Genomic DNA, 20,922 nt, shown 5'->3' on the forward strand with positions numbered 1-20,922 from the left:
CTTCGACATTGGAAGAAACGAAGTGACGTTATGTAATGTGACTGTGTTTGGAATTTTTCAAAAATCAATAATTAAATCCTTTTATATTTTTGTGGCAAGAATGCATATTAAATTAACGATGTTATCGTGCTCTTTCAATTTAATAAAAGTTAGTAAGCACATTTTTGCTCCTCATTTCAAGTAGTTAGGCTCTCTTCTGAACCCCATCGTTTGGTTAAGATCGTGACCGAATTTATTCCCGCAACGACCCAAGATTTAAGAGTTCTAAATTGTCCTACCGTAGCAGCCGTGGCCGACCAACGATGGAATGGTAAGTTCAAGGGTTCAATATGTCATAGCACAATGGTCTATAGGCTAATAATATTTGTACGAGAGAATCGGGAGACCATGGATTCTTCTTCTTCAAATTACTATTATTATTGTTGTTGTTATTGTTATTATTATTAGTGTTCGAATGTCGCACTAACACATGGAAGGCATTGCGTGACGGAAGGCTGGGAAAGCTCCAGGACTTGCCCGGTACATTTCAATAAATTCTTCCCGGAACTGCTTATTCTTCTCAAAAGTCATTGTTATTTGAGGTAGGCCTAATTAACTCACACAGAAACCAAATTAAGCTGCAGACAAAACCGCAGTGAGCCGGTCAGGTAGTGGCCATACACACACTGACGGGTTGGCGAACCGGTCGGGTTCGCTGGTTTAGCAGTCGAACCGCCAACACGGACCCAACCTCGAGCCCAACCCTCAACAACCCCCCATACACCTTCGAGCCGGTCAGTGCGACCAAGGTCACGAACGGGCTCGCCAACCCGCTCGACTGTGAATGGGCCCCTTAAGGAGTACGTTTGGGATGATCACTACTATTATCATTTATTGCGGGTAGTATTATTTTTATTGGTAGTTTGTTTTGTCTATTTCTGTTTATTATTATTTATTTATGGTATTATTATTTTATTAGTAGTGTGTTTTGTCAATTTCTGTGTGTGGAGTTGGTGGCTTAGGTTGAACATTGTTATTTTTCTCATTCAATGGAATCGAATGGGTATTTGGTTACTGTGATCTGGAGAAAAATAACAATAAAGAATAAAGACTAAAGACTAATTGGGTGGTTGTATGAGAAGTACGTAGACCTGCATTTCTTTCTCTTTTTTCCTTGGACTCGAAATTGTACAAACATTCAAAACAAATGCCCGTATATCTGCTGAATTGTCTTAAAAGAAAGGATGATATAGTCCCTCTGAATCGATGAACAGTACGCTGACCATTCAGCCAACGAGTCGGACTAGGCAACCATCCTCTATATAACACTAATGAGATGGAGAAATGGAAGGGATCCGACACTTCGAAAAATGAAGGTATCGACCAAAGGAACACAAGGGCCACGAAGGGCGTGAAAACGACAGACTCCCTCGGTCTCGAATGCTCTAATATCGTCGGAGTCGGAAAAGAACAAGACTTGACCAAGGTAGGTTGAACAGGATAGGTGAAAGTGAGGAGCCTGGCACAAGTAAGTGGAAGAAATGCCAGGACTATGTTAAGGGCCCCGTGGTCGCCAACCCTCGCTCCAAAGTTCAGAGCCCCTGGGGCCCTTTTAGTCACCTCTTACGACAGGCAGACGATACCATGGGTGTTATTTATCGCCTCCACCCACAGTGGGATTGCGCGTTAGGGTAATCCTTCGCCTGCAGTTATTGGAGTGATCATTAAACGATTTGTTTTTTATGATTACTCAAAGTTTGGCCGAACTTAGAGACTTATCAATGTCTCAAGATTCACCGGCAGGTGATTCCGGAGAGAATAGAAGATAATAATAATAATAATAATAATAATAATAATAATAATAATAATAATAATAATAATAATAATAATAATAATAATAATAATAAAGGAGTGATACTTGTTGCGGGTACAAATAGGCGGGAGTCATGGCAAGAGTGCACTCGAAATGAGGAGATAAAAGCCAAGCTAGAAATAAACTCGACGGATGAAGTAGATGTATCACAAAAACTAGCTCGGTTTAATAACGAAGTTGTTGATTGTCAATAGGAGATTGACTACCTTCTGGTTGACTTCATGAGAAAGTTCACACGCAGACGGCAGGCGAGGAAACGGGAAGACGTGATCTAGATCTCAAGGCTTACGTAAGATAACCCACTGGACCAGTACAAGGCGAGGTGAAGCTAATGGTCGGATGTAACACTTGTACACAACCAACGTCTACCAGAGAGAGGTGGCTGCTGTGTTTTATCTCTCTTAAAATGTATTATATTAATACAAATAAGACGGTGTGCTTTTTGTTTGTTTGTTGTGTGTTTGTTTGTTTGTTTGTTTGTTTGTTTGTTTGTTTGTTCCGGATAGGCTGGAAATAAGACGGTTTGTTTGTTTGTTTGTTTGTTTGTTTGTTTGTTTGTTTGTTTGTTTGTTTGTTTGTTTGTATGTTCCGGATAGGCTGGTAATCTACTGCATTGATTGGGCATAAATTTGGTAAGTGAATAGGTTGAAATCCCGAGTCACGCAAGGGATTGATTTTGATATGCTTCACAGTTTCGAACTAGTGGGCCATTTTACAGGGATATATCCCAAATTCTGGAAATTCCCCTTCCCCCCCCCTCCTGCATCAACAAATGAAGTGCCTCATGGGGTCTTGAAATTGCATTTTCTACAAGAAACGTCATATGCATTTTCTTTCGTAACTCTTTCGTAACAGTTTTCGAGAGAGCCTCCGTGGCTCAGGCGGTAGCGCGCCGGTCTCTCACCAGTGGGTTCAGTGGCTCAAATTCCTGTCACTCCATGTGAGGTTTGTGCTGGACAAAGCGGAGGCGAGGCAGGTTTTTCTCCGGGTATTCCGGCTTTCCCTGTCATTTTTCATTCCAGCAACACTCTCCAATATCATTTCATTTGTCAGTCATTAATCATTGCCCCAGAGAAGTGCGACAGGCTTCCGCAGCCGGCACAGTTCTCATCCTCGCCGCTACATGGTGGTGGGGGGGCTTCATTCATTCCATCCCTGACCCGCTCATTGACTGTAAACAGGCTGTGGATTATCATAAAACTTAACGAAAATTAAATTATAGTATATTAAACGTAATATTGTAAACATACATATCAGAAACTTATTTTTTCCTAAGCGTTTTATATGCTTCTCTTTTGATCGGCAGTGTGTAATATACTCAATCAAACGGAATGGCACAGGTGTTCGTCTCTTTTGCCGAGCTCTCTAGGAGAAGGAAAACAAATCTACATTCTAGCTCTTTAGGCACGCAACTCAATGTTGATATCATCCTACGGATATGAGCTACGAATTTTTAGGTGAAAATTACAATCATTTTATTCTTCTTAATCTGTTTACCCTCCAGGGTTAGTTTTTTCCTCGGACTCAGCGAGGGATCCCACCTCTACCGCCTCAAGGGTAGTGTCCTGGAGCCTGAGACATTGGGTCGGGGGATACAAGTGGGGAGAATGACCAGTACATCACCCAGGCGGCCTCACCTGCTATGCTGAACAGGAGCCTTAGTGGGGGATGGGAAGATTGGAAGGGATAGGCAGGGAAGAGGGAAGGAAGCGACCGTGGCCTTAAGTTAGGTACCATACCGGTATTTGCCTGGAGAAGAAGTGGGAAACCACAGAAAACCACTTCCAGGATGGCTGAGGTAGGAATCGAACCCATATCTACTAAGCTGACCTCCCGAGGCTGAGTGGACCCCGTTCCAGCCCTCGTACCACTTTTCAAACTTCGTGTCAGAGCCGGGAATCGAACCCGGGCCTCCGGGGGTGGCAACTAATCACACTAACCACTACACCACAGAGGCGGACACAATCATTTTCTTAATCATCGTTATCTGGTTGATTAGATTAGCAGTTTGCCTCTTTCTACCATTACGAGCGCTAATGTGAGTCAACGTAGAGTTTCACTTGAGGGCACCCGAAAGGGGTGAAATCGAAAAAAAAGTTTTTTTTTTTTTTTTGCAGTTTTATATACCTGTGACTTTCTTCTTTCGAGTACTTTTTGTTTCAGACCTCTGCGACGTTCGAAAGGGTGTTAATTTTTATATTATCTGGAGTGCCGCAGACGTAGGGCATGAAATGTCCTTGAACTGATGTGACATAACATTACCTTCCATTTGTTAGCGGTGACAAAGACTCTGTTGACGGTATTCACGTTTCAGAACAGGGTTATTTTCTGCTAGAGGATATCTCTGCTGCAGGAAAGTACAACTTTCGATTGTTGCTCAATCTGGACGGCAGACCAATTGAGAACATTACTGCCTGTGTTTATTGTTTGTTTTGACGATTTCTTTTACAACAGTAATCAATCAATCAATCAATCAATCAATCAATCAATCAATCAATCAATCAATCAATCAATCAATCAATCAATCAATCAATCAATCAATCAATCAATCAATCAATCAATCAATCCTGATCTGCATTTAGGGCAGTCGCCCAGGTGGCAGATTCCCTATCTGTTGCTTTCCTAGCCTTTTCCTAAATGATTTCAAAGAAATTGGAAATTTATTGAACATCTCCCTTGGTAAGTTATTCCAATCCCTAACTCCCCTTCCTATAAATGAATATTTGCCCCAGTTTGTCCTCTTGAATTCCAACTTTATCTTCATATTGTGATCTTTCCTACTTTTATAAACGCCATTCAAACTTATTCGTCTACTAATGTCATTCCACGCCATCTCTCCGCTGACAGCTCGGAACATACCACTTAGTCGAGCAGCTCTTCTTCTTTCTCTCAATTCTTCCCAACCCAAACATTGCAACATTTTTGTAACGCTACTCTTTTGTCGGAAATCACCCAGAACAAATCGAGCTGCTTTTCTTTGGATTTTTTCCAGTTCTTGAAACAGGTAATCCTGGTGAGGGTCCCATACACTGGAACCATACTCTAGTTGGGGTCTTACCAGAGACTTATATGCACTCTCCTTTACATCCATACTACAACCCCTAAACACCCTCATAACCATGTGCAGAGATCTGTACCCTTTATTTACAATCCCATTTATGTGATTACCCCGATGAAAATCTTTCATTATATTATTCCTTATTCTTTCTTTATATTATTCAGCTGCTTTGTTTCCGTTCGGTTTTAGCTATACATTGAACAAGATGCCTAGACATAGTAATAGGATTTTCAAGGTGCGGAAGAATGTGGGAAAGCCGAAAATCACTGTTGTTATTCCGAACGTTACTACTGAGTGTGCACAGAATAAGATGCAGAACGAACAACCACAGTGCGGTTTGTGTCCAAAAGGAGAGGACACACAGTGCAAATACCACAAAAATGAAGGAAACTACGACCACGACCACAAGCACAGTCTACCGTATGCAGTTGCGGAATCCATAAGGCCAGTCTTCAGAGACTTATCCGATGAAAAACTCCTTTGGAAATGCCTTCACGATAAAAACCCAAAACCCCAACGAATGCCTAAATAATTTGATCTGGGCGCAGATTCCCAAGAGAGTATTTGTGGGTAAAAAAAGCACTCCCTCCACTTTGGTGTTTATGATGCCGTGGCAACATACAATGAAGGCAATAATCTCGAAGTGCGAAGTTCTACAAAGACTATGTATACCTCCAGGACACAACACTGAAACAAATGTCAATTATAGATAAGGAAAGGAAAAGGAAAGCAGATGCAGCAGAAAGGGAGCTGGTGAAGCTTGGGAAGACAGAAGAAAAGAACTGTAAATAGATTACAAGATGAGATGGAAGAGAACCCAGTTGATCCACTGTATGGAGGTGGAATGCATTAAGAAACTTCGAGGCTCATTTCCTGAAAAGTAGTTTTTTGTGTACCTAAGGAACATTTACTCGGAATCCATTAAACGTACATTAACCAAACTTGTAGGTGGCATGTAGCTAATCATTCTACGTATTTTAACATGAGATTTTGAAAATCAAAGGTACAATTTCTGAATTATGGAACAAATTGTCTCATTTTATAACCTAAAATTTTGATGTTCATTTAAAAATTCATATTTTCAAAAAATACAACAGATATTAAAAAATGATGTCGTCTGTCTACGTGCGAAGGTCTAATAAATATATATACAAAAAATGACTTTCCTTGGTTCATACCTTTATGAGAAAATGTTCCTTAAAAACGCCCATTTTAACATGGCAGATATCACCCCTTCCGGGTGCCCTTAAGCCCTTATAACTACATTCAGTGTGCACATTTAAGAAAAGCCTGAGGGTATTGAACCAAGGAACATATTACAGAAATAATTATGTAAATAAGTTAAGTTAAGGCTAGGATTTGAATAACAAAGAAAACGAGTGATTTTAGGCTTTTTTCCGGAACTGCATTTAGACCGGAAGTTATTTTCGAAATTTGTGTTTTTAGTTTAATACAGCTATGCAAGACTCACAATTTGAAACCTTTCCGGGCCCTTCGGCCTTTCAACTTTCGACACAATTGAGAAAATTGCCTAATATTGCGTTTTTCATAATATGCTAAGAAATGTTTTCAACGTGAAGAATAACATTCCTGTGTGCGTGAAGTCTTAGTTTTATTTGGAAGAGATTAGCAAGTTCTCGGCATCGTGTCTGTTGTGTTGGCTCATCTTCGAGAGAGAGCGAACCAGTTTATGAAATGAACAGGGAAGGCGCCAGGCCAGGCGATTGTCCCCAGTTGCTAGGAAACCACACTGCAGCTGGCAGGGCGACTCACGTCAGACAGTACTCGAGTTGAATCAGTCCAGTCGCGCTGCGGAGCGCGCTGACGACGGACGTGTCGTGAGTCAGTGAGTGAATGTGTAACGGGAAATATCGTCTTGTCACTATGGCACAGTTAGCGCGTGGAAAAGAGGACACCATTCCATGGATGGGTGAGTAATCATAACCCAGTGTTCTTTCTTTTATCTCTAAAGAGTGATAACGAAGATTCATCGGCAAGTGAATATTCTTTATAATCAAAATAATTACTTAAAATCTCGTTTTTAATTATACCGTCCTCTTAAGGGCACCTGCATGTTTAAAGTCCCATTTCGTAGTGTTACCAGATGCTTTTAGAGGAACAGTAGCTGCGATTAAGAGGGGGGGGGGGGCATTTCCCCTCTCACTTTGTGTAGAAAAATTCAATTTTTATTCTATTTCAGCCCCCTGAAACGGGGAATTATTAACAAAAAAGCAATTTTTCCCTTTAATTTATTTAATTATTAAGAAAAATCCTTAGTGGAAATACGCATAAAACGTCGTTCGTCGCGGCTAACCGAATTGTACAGCGCCACACAAAGTAGTGAAGACCCGCAGAGCAATGTGTATTATGTTCTGCGACAAAGGGTAGCAGGGGTATACTTTGCCAAGGTCATCCGCTTGTAGTCTGTCAGTCAATGTCTCTTCAGTTGTATACCTGGTGTCTTGTTACTTAATGTGTAGTCGAATACTAAATTACTTTTGAACTGTATAATCACGCTGTACTTCTATTTAATTGTAAAACATGCGTAATTATAGTTCCTTTGGTGAAAGTTTTACTGTATAGTACTATTATTACCCCACTGCAGTTGGGTAGACCGTCAAACCTCGATGGAAATTCGCTCAGAGAGCACAAAAAACTCACCATTTTTTAACAATTTCTTTCAATGTTGATGTCTACCATCCCCCTCGCATCGCAATTTTCCTTGGACCTGGGGACTTTTTGTTGTCTATACAGTTATGTGCCTCCCCCACCCCTCCTCCCACTACTAATTCCCAGTCACCGCTACTGTAGCGAAACGTAGGACTTTTAGGAAATATTGAACGTCGGGAAATTATCCTATACGTCAGTCACATTTTATGAAACTTAGAGGCATATAAACGTAAGTCCACTGTCATTTTATATTTATGACAATAAAATAATAATTAACGATTTTAAGTGTAAATTATATTAGTGAATGTGTTCAGTGATCAAAATTACACACATATATAATATATCAAGAACATGATGAACATTTATTGCCTACGTCCTAATGCAGCAAAAATTCTCTTCAGCTGACGTAAACTGACTAATGTAACTTACGTTGGGTTAGCTCTCAGGTATATATCTGTACATGTATTTAGTTTCTCCCTTCTTTAATAATAATAATAATAATAATAATAATAATAATAATAATAATAGTAATAATAATGTTGGGTCTCGTAGCTGTCACACTGTGTTGGAGAGATAGTGGGTTCGAACCCCACTGTCGGCAGATCTGTACATTCTGTACATTTTACAGGAGAGAGGAAAGACGTCAATAGTAGAGCATTTTTGCTGCATTGTGACCTAGGCAATAAATGTTTATAAATTGTTCTTCATATACAGAGTGTATCGGCGAGGAGCTTACAAACTTTCAGGGATGATGGAGGACGGCAAATTGATCAATTTGAGGTCAGGAACCGTAGTTCGGAAACATTCGAGTTGAAAGTTATTAGTAATTCAAGTTGTTTAACGTTCGTCCGTTCCTAAGGCGACACTTCGGAGATACAATTATATTTTTACCTAATGTATGGATTTTCACGATACTTTGTGGGGAATGTCACTTGCATAAAAGTAGAGATATTACAAACATTTCTTTCATATACAATTAAAGAGTTTTTTTCCACAAAAAAAAAAATTAAAAAAAATCCATTCATGAAATTTAATTAGCGTGTTAATGTAAATTCGTAATTAGGTAGATAATACTTCTTTTAAAAGCACTACGTATCTACTTTTCTGTACACAATTTATATAAGGAGATATATCGTATTAAAGTTTGTGTAATTTTTACGTTCTAAAATTTTGGACTTAAAAATTCCTACTACTCGAAAAAGTTCCTGCAATCAAAAATTCCATACGCAGGTTTCTTAATATAGCTGTGACACACATACCATACAAATTTCGTTACATTTAGCAGAATATTATGGGAGAAAAATGGGATTTAAATATAAAATTACAGTTGGCAAACAAAGCATTATTACAGTGATAAATTGTTTGAATTCATTGGAATAACTTCGTGGCAAGAAAAAAAAAATAAACTCAATCCTTTCAATTTCAGTCATTAAAAAAATTTCGCCAAAATGATCAAAATATCTATTTTTATCTCCGCAGTGTCGCCGGGATGTCGGAATTTCTTCCAGCAGTAGTTCTCCAACGTGCCGGAGCCATTTGAAAAGCCCTGTGTATGAGACAACTATCGAGACTGAAGAAGATCTCTTAGTAAAAATATTCTCGCTGCCAGCGACGCTGTTCAAACGGCACCGGGGTACGACAAAACTTTGTGTGCGACGACACATTTCGAACATTTGTTGTAAATGGAGCAGATTATAAAACTTGTGCAGGTGAAAATGTAATGGCGTATGGCTTTTAGTGCCGGGAGTGTCCGAGGACAAGTTCGGCTCGCCAGGTCTTTTGATTTGACTCCCGTAGGCAACCTGCGCGTCGTGATGAGGATGAAATGATGATGAAGACGACATATACACCCAGCCCAGTGTCAGCGAAATTAACCAGTTAAGGTTAAAATTCCCGACCCTGCCAGGAATCGAACCCGGGACCCCTGTGACCAAAGGCCAGCACGCTAACCATTTAGCTATGGAGCCGGACACTTGTGCAGGTAAACTGACTTAAATGAGTAGAATTGTCCTTAACTTTTGACTCAGTCGTTTCCGCTATATGGTTCCTTATCCATTTGTCGTCCTCCACCATACCTGACAGCTTGTGACATCATCAGGGATATTTTGTGTAATTTTGAACTCTGAACACACTCACTAATATAATGCACACTTAAAATAGTTAATTATTATTTTTTTACTATAAAAATAAAATGACAGTGGACTTGCGTTTATATCGCTCTAAGTTTCATAAAATGACTCAAATGTGTTTCTTACGTTGTTTTAGCTCTGGGGTACAGATTTAATGCATGTTATTCTCATACTACAATGCTGCTTTTATTGTAAACATCATTCATATTCAAGGGAATAACGTTAAGGCCTGCAATGGAGATGAGACCGTGGTTTAAGTGTCCTGTAGACTTCCCCCTAAAGAAGAAAATAAATGAATAAATTGCTTCACCCGAATGCCACTCATCGCGGGAAAAGTGACAGACAGTGATGTTTGTACAATGCGCCGAAAAGGTTTGTGTTTACGCTGCGTATAAGACAGCTGTCTCTCCCAAAACAAAGGGTACGCTCTTTCACAAATATCTGTACCAAGTTATTATTTAAAAAAATGATGATGATTGGTTTCAAAATATTAAATTTTAGACCTAATTGATGCTGTTTCTTCCGCGAAACGATCATTTTTGAAACTGAAACTTACAATGAACTGCCTATGAAATATTTTATGACCCAAGACAGACTCTGTGAACTCACCATCAAATTTGTCCTCCTTAGATATCATTGAAATCGTCAATGTCTTTGCATCCCAGTATGGTCCAGTTTCTTTGGAATAAAATATTGGTGCAGTAAAGTTTTAAACCTGTAAAAACAAAATATAAACATATATTCATTTTTACGTTGTATTTCAATCCCCACAAAATATTTAACATTCAAAATAACATTTGTTAATTAGTTTTGTACTCTTAAAGTGAATCTTGGCACAAATTAAATGGAAATAGATTGCTGCAGTTAAAATAATGTGCATGTGTTATTGAAAGGTTTTATACAAATCATTTTTGGGGGCCCTGTTCGTATTACTGATTTGTTGTAAAATATGTGGCCTGTTTAAAACATAGTCATAAAGCTGAGACTAGTTTAAGGGGTTTGAAGTCATATAAATAAAAGTATGCCCTTCAGAGACTTTCAAAAGCCTGTTTCTTTCGTTTGTCTATTGGGAGGAAAGCGATTTGACAACTAAGATTCACCGGCAAGTGACTGTTCTTCATCATAAATAATAATAATAATAATCATAATAATAATAATAATTACTACTGAAATCTCTGATACTTTTGTATTGTGTGATTAAGTTACTTACAAGGCTTAATAACACGTGTTGCCAACAAGTATTTTATCCTGTTAACATGGGCTCTTGCCTGCTGCCATTTCTTGATGGATACAGCACTTTTGTATCCAACTCTTGGCACAGGCCAGAGTAAAGTGTAGCTTCCACCGAAGTCCCAGTCTCATCCATAGCTGTGACAATATGGAAGCTGCTGGGGTATGGGTACTGCTGAGTAATGACATTCAGAGCACGACTAGTGCATCTGAGTGGTATGAAAGGTGTTGCTCATAGGGTCAGTCGTGCTGCAATAGCACTTTCTGACCCAGTGAGGAAAGCAATGGCAAACTACCTCACGCCTCGTCTTGCCTAGTGCGCCTCATTTTGGTGCTGCCATTGGTTTTTGCGATTTCCTTATAACCGCATAAGCTTTGGTGGTGCTATTTGAGGATCCAACCAGCCTCTGGGCTGATGACCTAACAGACAGACAACATGGGCTCTCAAAATAGAACAGTATTTCCCCTCTAAGAAATTAGAGCTGGTTAGTGCCACAATAAAGGTGCGTCCACACCAAGATGTTTTCGTTAACTTTGTTAATAAACAATGTTAATAAACAAAATAGTCTTCATTCACTTTTCGATCATGCTGGTAAGTAAAATATCTTTAACTTTTGTGAATGAAACTTTTCATGTTTGCGTTAACATTTCGGTTCGCACATGCGCAAGGACGCAATTAGAGCACGTAAATTCGTAGTGCGGAATACGATGCTTTCTTATTTCTTCTAAAAATTGACTATCAGATCGTAAGCGAAAAAGTTCTGATGTACATTATTTTTAATTCTGTATGATATTCTTTTAGCTGTGCTCTAATGTTGTTTCATTTCCTATTTCACTTCTCGCTGAATAACCTAACCTTCCATAATCAGTTGTATATCATCAAAATGTGCCTTTGCTGGCGGGAGCTAGTGTTTACAGTGAACTGTCTTCTGACATAGACTAGAGCAGTTTTTTTTTACTTTCATTGACCTGTCTCTGTCTTATCCTTGGCTTTGACAATATGAAAGTGACTGAGGTATGAGCGATACTAGTAATGCCATTCCCTGTTATGAATGATGCGAAAATGTTGCTCATAGGGTCGGTTGTTGCATGCATTTCAGTGGGCTTGGCAGACTGATATGTAATAGCAACTTCTGGCTCGGTGAGGAAAGCAGCAGGAAAGTACCTCACTCCTCATTTCCCTAGTACGCCTCTTCAATGATGCCTAGGCCATCTATGACAGCTGATGGTGGAGCTATTGAGGATCCAACCAGCCTTCGGGCTGAGAACGGAACATTACGCATACATAATCTAAATAATACTATCCTAAGTAGGTTAAATGAAGAATTTCTTTATTTTGTACCTTAACCAATTCCTTGAGATTGTTGTATAAAGCCTCAAACACCTCAGGCACAAGAACTAAAATTGCTTGTTTTGATACTCTGGACAAATATATGTGAAATATCCGAGTCACCAGTTGCTAGGAATCTTACAGTTTCCTGTAGCCTGTCCTTAGCGGAGCCGTCTTTCCGAAAATCTGTATCCTATCTTGGAATTTCAGGCCCAATTTCTGTCAACAAGAACTGAAAGTCTTGGGTTGTGCTAGTGTCTGTACTACATTACTGAAGTGTAGAGGTTCATCAGTTAAGTATTTGAGTATTTGTCGCGAAGAAAATGCTTGCGTACAAAGATCACGAAGTCTTGCCTTCGGTGACGTTACCATGTGTAAGGGGCTACTGTGACCTAGACGAAGCGCCAATCAAAGATAGCGGAAACTCGTTTAAAAATACTGGAAGATACAGTCATTAAGGAATTTCCAGGTAATGTGCAAATGGACGGATACCAATGGCTGGAAAGACACAGTACATAGTATGAAAACTTATACCCTGATGCATGATGCAAGTGTAATGGACTAGTATTGGAAACAATATTCTCTAACCCATCGGTAAATAATGGAAGAAATATCGAGCTCGACGAGTATTATTATTATTATTATTATTATTATTTGTGTGTTGAGGTTATATCAGACTCGTTGGCTGAATGGTCAGCGTACTGGCCTTCGGTTCGGAGGGTCCCGGGTTCGATTCCCGGCCGGGACGGGGATTTTAACCTTCATTGGTTAATTCCAGTGCGAACCCGATTAAAATTCGATTACTCGGCCGATTAATCGATTAAAGGCATTCGGTTAATCGATCGACAGCTCAAATATATTTATGATGTCTAAGATGTCTTCAATTTTCTCACAGTTCGGGATGTTGAGGATACACATTTTCCTTTCTATTTATTGGAACTCCTTATTCTCTTCCGTGAGCGGAGTCAAAGGATGCATTACCTGTACCCCTTACACTTCGTAAGGGGTGAACAGCCAAATAATCTGAACTTGCCGAGGTGCCGGAATTTAGTCCCGCAGGAATTCTTTACGTGCCAGCAAATCTCCCGACACCATGCTGACGTATAGAGAGAACACCTTCAAATATCACCGGACTGAGCCAGGATCGAACCTACGAAGAAGAACTCTTTTGCGATAAACAATGTGAAAAGAGTTTGTCTCCTTGGCTTTTAGCCTAATGACCATATGAGGAAAGGAGTACAGAGACCGTAGGTTACAGGAAGTGCTGTGGTCTGAAACTTGCTTCTGTGGCTGGAAGCTTCCTTTCTTACGTACAGGGCAGATAGTAGTAGCAAGCCAGTATAGCAGTAACCCTATTGAAATGGTGCTTCATACTATCATCTCCACATTGTAGAGGCTGCTGAACTCCTGTAAAATCAGAAAGCATACGGGGCTGATAACCATGGCGTTCTCTTCCACTAAAATAAGACAGTAACATCACACACTGGACTAGGTACAACGAAACATCTCGCCACGAGGAGTGACGGCATCACACATCCATGCTAATACTCTATTATAGCTGTCTTGCTATGTCGATTCAAAATGCGTTAATGTTTAGTCTTTCCCCAAGAAATTTCTGCTTGCTCGTTTACTTTGTCTTGCATAAAATAAGTCGTCGATATGCCCAGAGGCGGCGATGAGGACCCCGCAGACCCCGAGGGGCATGGCTTGTGAGGGGCCCATGACTGTTTCTTAATTCAGTAGCTGAAGAGTGATTTTACATACTGTATTGATAAAGCTACAGCACACAACACAGTATTATTTGTACTATCCGCAAAACTTTTAGGCCCGGTTTCACAGTATACGCTTAAGCGGGAGCTTAAACTCTGGACGAGTTTTACAGTGGGGAGTGCAAGTGGTAAGCCGAGCTTATCTGTGACTGGCTTAAGCTGTATGAAACTGAGGTTTAAGCTAAGGATTCAGATCAGATGGTAGAGCGCTGGCCCTCTTATAGCCCAACTTGGCAGGTTCGATCCTGTCTCAGTCCTGTGGTGAAGGTGCTCAAATTCATAGTTAGTGGGACGTAAAACCAATAACATTAATAAATAACTTATATTTCTGAATATATTTCGAGGCTCAAGAGACAAAAATGTCGGTCGGTCACTTGCTTTCTTGGCTTACGCTGCGTGAACCATCAACGATAGACCCCAAGTGTAAGTGTACGAATTGTAGAGCATAGAAACCTCTACAAAAAAGTCCGCGATGGTATATACCTATTTCCAACCGTTTGCCCTCTAGAAACGATGTATAACCTACAAGTCAATCAATCATAGGCTACGGATGTAAACAAAGATGAGAATTGAATCACTGCGCATGCGCAAGCATTACCAACTTCGGAGATGTTCACCTTAGTAAAGCTGCACATGGTCCCCCTACTGTGAAACTCGTACCGTCTTACTAATAAACGGTGTATAACTTTTATACAAGGTTTATACACCGATTATGTGAAATTCGTTACTAATAAACCGTATATAAGCCTCCTGTGTATACATCTGTTATAGTTATTCATTGTATTGCTTATACAGACCAGGACCCTTGTATAAGCGTTGTATAGCAGCGAGTAGCGGAAAAAGAAACGAGTGAGCAATTTATTTTCGTGGTATTTATTGTCTACAGTAATATAATCGAGGTGAAATATTCGACTTATCCATTTAACATTGAAAGAATGGACGATAACGTTGAATTTCACGATATCTTAAACATAGAAGACATACACCATTCAGAGGTTATGGACGCTAGACATCTTCGTAAAGTAAAACACTTTAAAGAGACGGAATGGCAATGAATAACTATAAAATAAATTATGGTTGGGCGTATTTTTGTGTAATAATATGTTACTGCTTAATAGACTTTTGATATTGCGAGTTTATTATACATTATCTGCCCCTACAAAGATCTTTCTCAAAATTGAGTACCTATAAAATTGGGCATATTCCTCGAGATAAAAAATGGCATAACTTGAAAACCATACGTAATATAATTTCGATACTTTGTAGTTGAATACCCAGAAATATAACGTATAAATGCCTAATAGACTTTTTTGATCAAACCTTTCTTTTAAGCTACAAAACAGTTTTTCCTTTCTCCTGAAAAGTAAGGATTTTGGAATGTGTAGGCCTACCCTGTTCAACTCGCCGATTCAATTACAATTGCTTACGTTTTCCGTACTACCCCAGTTAGGAGCTTTTGATCTTAGCTTTTCCATTTCTTTTTTGGCGTTCATTACACAAGCAAGCTGAAGAAATGTTGATATCAATATGAGTCAATTTCCAGCTGTCTCATGGAATGACAATGAATAACTAAGTTATAAAAGAAATGATGGTTGGGCGTATGTTTGTGTAATAATGTATTACTGCTTAATAGACTTTTGAAATTGTGAGTTTATTATACATTATCTGCCTCTACAAAGATCTTTCTCAAACTTGAGTACCTATAAAATGGGACATATTCCTCGAGATTAAAAATGGCATAACTTGAAAACCATACGTAATATGATTTCCATACTTTGTAGTTGAATACGCAGAAATATGATATATAAATGCCTAATAGAAACTTTTTTGATCAAACCTTTCGTTTAGCTACAAAATAGGTTTTCCTTTCTCCTGAAAAGTAAGGATTTTGGAATGTGTACGGTACACTTTTCAAATGGCCAATTCAATTACAATTGCTTGCGTTTTCCGTACTATCCCAGTTGGGAGCTATTGATCTTTTCTTAAGCCATTCCATTTCTTTTTTTTTTTTTTTTTTTTTTGGCGTTCATTACACAAGCAAGCTGAAGAAATGTTGATATCAGTATAAGCCAATTTCCAGCTGTCTCACTTAGTGTTGCAACTGCCTTTTCGATATGCCGTGCTACTGTGCGACTTTCCGGAAAGTTTTACTCGTAGATAACCAGCAGAAGCGATCATAAAGGCGGTGAACGTGCGAAATACGTCAGTGAACTGCAGGAAGAGATTCCTACGCCTTGAAACGAGTGTATACGTGCTGTATAGTAATACAATGCGTATTGACGTCAGAAAAGTTGGATGGCGCAGCCACGCGGTAGAATGTTGAAGCTGCAACATAGTGACTGGTGAGGTATATTTACATGGCGAAGCATTGACGTCGTGATGGAAACAGAAAGAAAATCGTCAAATTTGAGGAGGTACTGCTCTGTATAAGGTTGCAAATCGTATAAAACGGATGCGAAATCTGGTCACTACTTTCCTGTACAAAAAGTTCAGAGAGAAAGATGGGTTTCCGCGCTGTCAATTGGAAAACGCGTTGCGCGATACATGACAGTGCGCAGTCTGCATTCTCGTGAAGACGACTTCTTTCCACAGCGTAGGTACCGGTACTGTTTATTGTACTCATTGATAGTTATTATCTCTAATTTGTATTCACAAAGATTTAGCTACATCAAAAATACTGATAAACTTGTAGCCTAATACTTCTGTGCCGCACATAGAATGTTATCCGCTCTTTGTAAACTTCTTCATATGTGTAACAGCAGACAGTAAATTAACTATCTACATGTGAGTAATATCTTTAACTGATAGTAATTAAGCACTGAATTTAAATTGCCTATATAATACTTCTATCAATGAAAGAAAATATGTAGTATTTTGCCGTCATAAATTAGCTTTTTTTGCTATTTGTTTTACGTTACACCGACACAGAGAGGTCTTATGGCGACGATGTGACGGGAAAGGTCTAGGAATGGGAAGGAAGCGGCCGTGGCCTTAATTAAGGTACAGCCCCAGCATTTGCCTGGTGAGAAAATGGGATACCACGGAAAACCATCTTCAGGGCTGCCGACAGTGGGGTTCGAACCCACTATCTCCCGGATGCGAGCTCACAGCTGCACGCTCCTAACCGCACGGCCAACTCTCCCGGTCATCATAAATTAGAAGCCATAACCTAATTATTTGGTAGAATTGGACAAAGCAAGTATTCTTCAACCCCAAACAGCTGTGACTGTAGAGGTTATAGTACTCTTAAATTATAATTTTCCAACTTTGCTCTGCATATTCTGTAGGTACTTATAATTTTTTTATACTTATTATTGTCGGTTCTAAGTTCTAACTTTTGTGCTGATGGTAAAAATGGAAGAACATTTAAGTTTATGTGGGCTGTTCCAACACAAGCCTGTATAAAGCCTAGATTTATTTGCTTTACAACATTTACTTAGTAGAATTATTATTTTCTTTCTTCCCTAAGATTACAGTTTACAAAACAGGTAACTCCCCCGTCACCTGGCTAAGAAATTACTCCATAACCTCTAATAGTGGAAAATTACAGTAGCTTAACTGTTAAGGTGAATTAGCGTGTCAGCGGTAACATTTCTCTGACAAACCCGCTTTACATATACAGTTGCACTTCACATTTTCACCCCCTTGTTCAAGACAACATTAACTGTGTGCTGTTTTGAATCGATGTGGGATGATTGTAAACACAACCAGTTTCATCTTCTGTTTCAAACTTTTTACCTACACATATCAAGTAATTACGCTTGAATATTTCTTCCCCTTCCACTAATGGACGCATGAAATCTCCGACAACTCTCAACAGTTGGGCATACGACACCAAAGACATTTTGAACACTTAATAAATCCTACAGACGCACACCCGATCACTGTCGTGTTTACATCCCGTCACTATCTCGCCGCCATATTGGAAACAGCTGACGGTAAGCTCCTCCCCCGTTTCGGACGTCAATACCTCGTTTATTAGTAAGAAAAATGTAAAACGCTTATACAGGGTTTATTCACTGTTTAACCAAACAAGAGTTAAACAACTGTATAAGGACTTTTTATTAGTAAGACGGGTAGTGTTTAAGCCAAAGAGTAAGTCTTGTTTAAGCGGCGTGCGTGGCTTACTAAAGCTTCGGCTTAAACTCAAACTGTGAAACCGGGCAGTGATACTTCGGCTTCCTACTGCTGAATCAGTAGACCTTGGTCACCTTCGAGATAAAAAGTATGAATCAATTATGCATCGCCGTGAGACATCTGGCGGTATAATTGCAACACTTTAAATACTGTTGTTATTTACACTGCAAAGTCAAAATATATGTTAAACATACACGTGAGTGAAGAAAATCAAAGTACATCACAAGAACAACCTAGAACTCATCTGCATGGAAACGACGGTTGAGAAATTTTATATCGATCGATCATACTATCGATTCAATTCAGATTTCATTTCCATTCAGTTGGCAGTATTACCGGAACCATCACTAAAAGTTCCACGGATAATATTATAGAGGGTTATTCGAAACTTAGGCCGTCGTGGTGCAGAGCTTCTTTTATCAATAAAAGTACGGTAGTTCTGAAAGAATGTGGGTTTCCCAAACTGTTCCAATAATAGCCATCCCATGCTGCCACTCACAACAATCAACAAGGCTTTTGAAATAATTAGCCAGTTCTGAGAACCCAATAGTTAGGGAAGACGCTATAACACCCTCCTTATCTATACTCTAAATCAGGGCCTCTCAGAGTGCATGCGCCCGTGCACTGCACGGCACAAGGTGCAGGAGACGACTTCACTAGATTGACCAGAGCGCAAACCCCCACTCCTCTTTCCCTACATCTCTCCTACCCGTTCGGCCTGTCTCCGCCTTATTCACCTTCCCCACTGATTTTCCCCTCACTGCGAAATGTTGATGTGCGGTGAGCGGAGACACTCAGTTGTAAGGGACAATGTTACCGGTGTTAAAAACTCTTCTTTCAATATGGTTTGAGCAAACAATTTATCTTCTCTAGCTCTCCTGTTCTTTTTCTTTGCAATTATACAATTAATATCTGGAACAAGGGATCGGCTGACAGCAATTCTGAGAGCCTTCTTTAAATTACGATCAGAAATACTCGCACGCAATCTAGTTTTCGAACAAGTCAAAGCAGAAAACAAAAAACAAAAAACGTTGACATGTATGTGGAACCAAACATAGAAATAAACTTAGCTGATTCTCGATGCAGCTTAGGATAAATTTTCGTAGAATTCGAGCAAAGACTTTGTATTGAAAAACAGATCTTTTTGATGATCACGTAATTATTACCCGACAGATTAAGCAAAAAAAAAAAAAAAAAAAAAAATACGGAAGTTCCCAGTGCGATTGAAATAACTTTCGGAAGCGTTTGCTTCCTTTGAAACAGGTTGCTCCACGATTATGTTGTTGTCTTGCGCTTATCTATTTCACTGATAAACAAGCCGTCTACCACTGAACGCTTCGTTGCCCTCAGCACATTACACCATCCGAGTCAAGCCGGGTCGGACCGATGCACAGTGCACGGAGCCCTTGCGCCTCGATTTGCACGCGTGAGATTTTGGGAGTTTGAGTGGCCCTGCTCTAAGTACTGAGGTTTCGAGCCTCGGTAGTCAGTGTAGCTAAGCAGGCTTACAATGGACGGTTGAGTAGTAAATTATTTGGTCATAGGAACGAGATTATTTCTTAATATATTGACGGTTAGCGTGTTTTGGTTACTGTAATTGGAATATACATTTCTTGTATGTGTGTTCGTACCATATAGTGTATTATTTTAATTCCTTTGGATTTTAAAATTAAATTATATAATAATTATCATCGCTGTGTTCACTGTAATAATATACAACATTGTCATACTTTCCCTGCCAGGAAACGAGGGGCCCGTTTTCGATTATTGCGGGGCGGGAGGGGCGAGCTTCTTAGCGCCGCAACTGTAAGTATTTTTTTAGTAACTCGGTGGTGTGCGTAGATAAAACATCTCGGGGTTAACGTTAACTGCTTTAAAGAATAACGTGTTGAAGATCTCTTGCTACTTGATGTTTACATAAATATAAAATAGTGGCATAACTTGATTTAGCAACGTGACTTTCCTTTTAAAGCACTCGGCTGTAGCTCGAAGATTTTAACGAAAACAATGAGACATGAAAGAGAGAGAATATGATTCATTCTTGTCTGACGTAGAAAACGTTACTGTCGCAGGAATAACTGTTTCAAGAACGTGTTAGGCATCAATTAAGGTACAGTTCCAGCATTTGCCTGGTGTGAAAAAGCGGGAAACCACCATCTACCGAATGCAAGTTCACAGCTACGCGCCCTGACCGCACGGACAACTCGCTCGGTGGTAAATACAGAACTATGGAGACTTGGACAATAGGAATAATCTGAGAGGCGACAGAGGTTAGTACCCACTGAAGTAGAGGTTAAGAATAGTTTCTTGGAGGTTTAGATGAAAGTAAATGAAGGCAATAGTCTACTGTTGACAAAGTATTTTGATACTGGAAACCCGAACTACTCAACTGTATTTACAAAACTGTGTTCGACAGTGCGTATATTGTAAATAGACTATACATTAGAAGGTAAGGGTGTATTCTGCCCGAAGGCAGGTCCGAACCTCCGCGGAGGTGTGCCTGAGCCGGAGTTTACGTGCGGTAGGGTGGCCAGTTCCTTTCCGATTCTCTATTCCCTTACCCCCCGCCAACAGCGCGTGGTAACTCATCTAAATTTTGACCACGCCCAATGTTGCTTAACTTCGGAGATCTCGCGGAATCCGGTGCTTCAACACGGCTACGGCCGTTGGCATATACAGTAGACCTAACTATATTTTCTGAAAAAAGTCCTGTATTTTCTCTTCCCCCCCCCCCCATCGTTTGCTAG

The 20,922-nt window shown here is 39.7% G+C and overlaps 1 protein-coding gene across 2 annotated transcripts in view; it reads left to right on the top strand.

Annotated features, from left to right (window-relative positions):
* LOC136885017 (uncharacterized) overlaps positions 1–20,922 on the top strand; it is a 156,225-nt gene that overhangs the window by 50,453 nt on the left and 84,850 nt on the right. Inside the window, exon 1 of one of the 2 annotated variants that reach the window (XM_067157400.2) lies at positions 6,639–6,840. The exons of the other annotated variant lie outside the window; for it this stretch is intronic. Within the exon in view, the coding sequence (XP_067013501.2) occupies positions 6,765–6,840 (76 nt within the window). The 5' untranslated portion in view covers positions 6,639–6,764. Of the gene's footprint in view, positions 1–6,638; positions 6,841–20,922 lie in introns of those variants that run through there. 2 annotated transcript variants of the gene reach the window in all.

This window comes from Anabrus simplex, chromosome 13 (genome assembly GCF_040414725.1).
Source record: "Anabrus simplex isolate iqAnaSimp1 chromosome 13, ASM4041472v1, whole genome shotgun sequence".
Taxonomy (NCBI): Eukaryota; Metazoa; Arthropoda; class Insecta; order Orthoptera; family Tettigoniidae; genus Anabrus; species Anabrus simplex.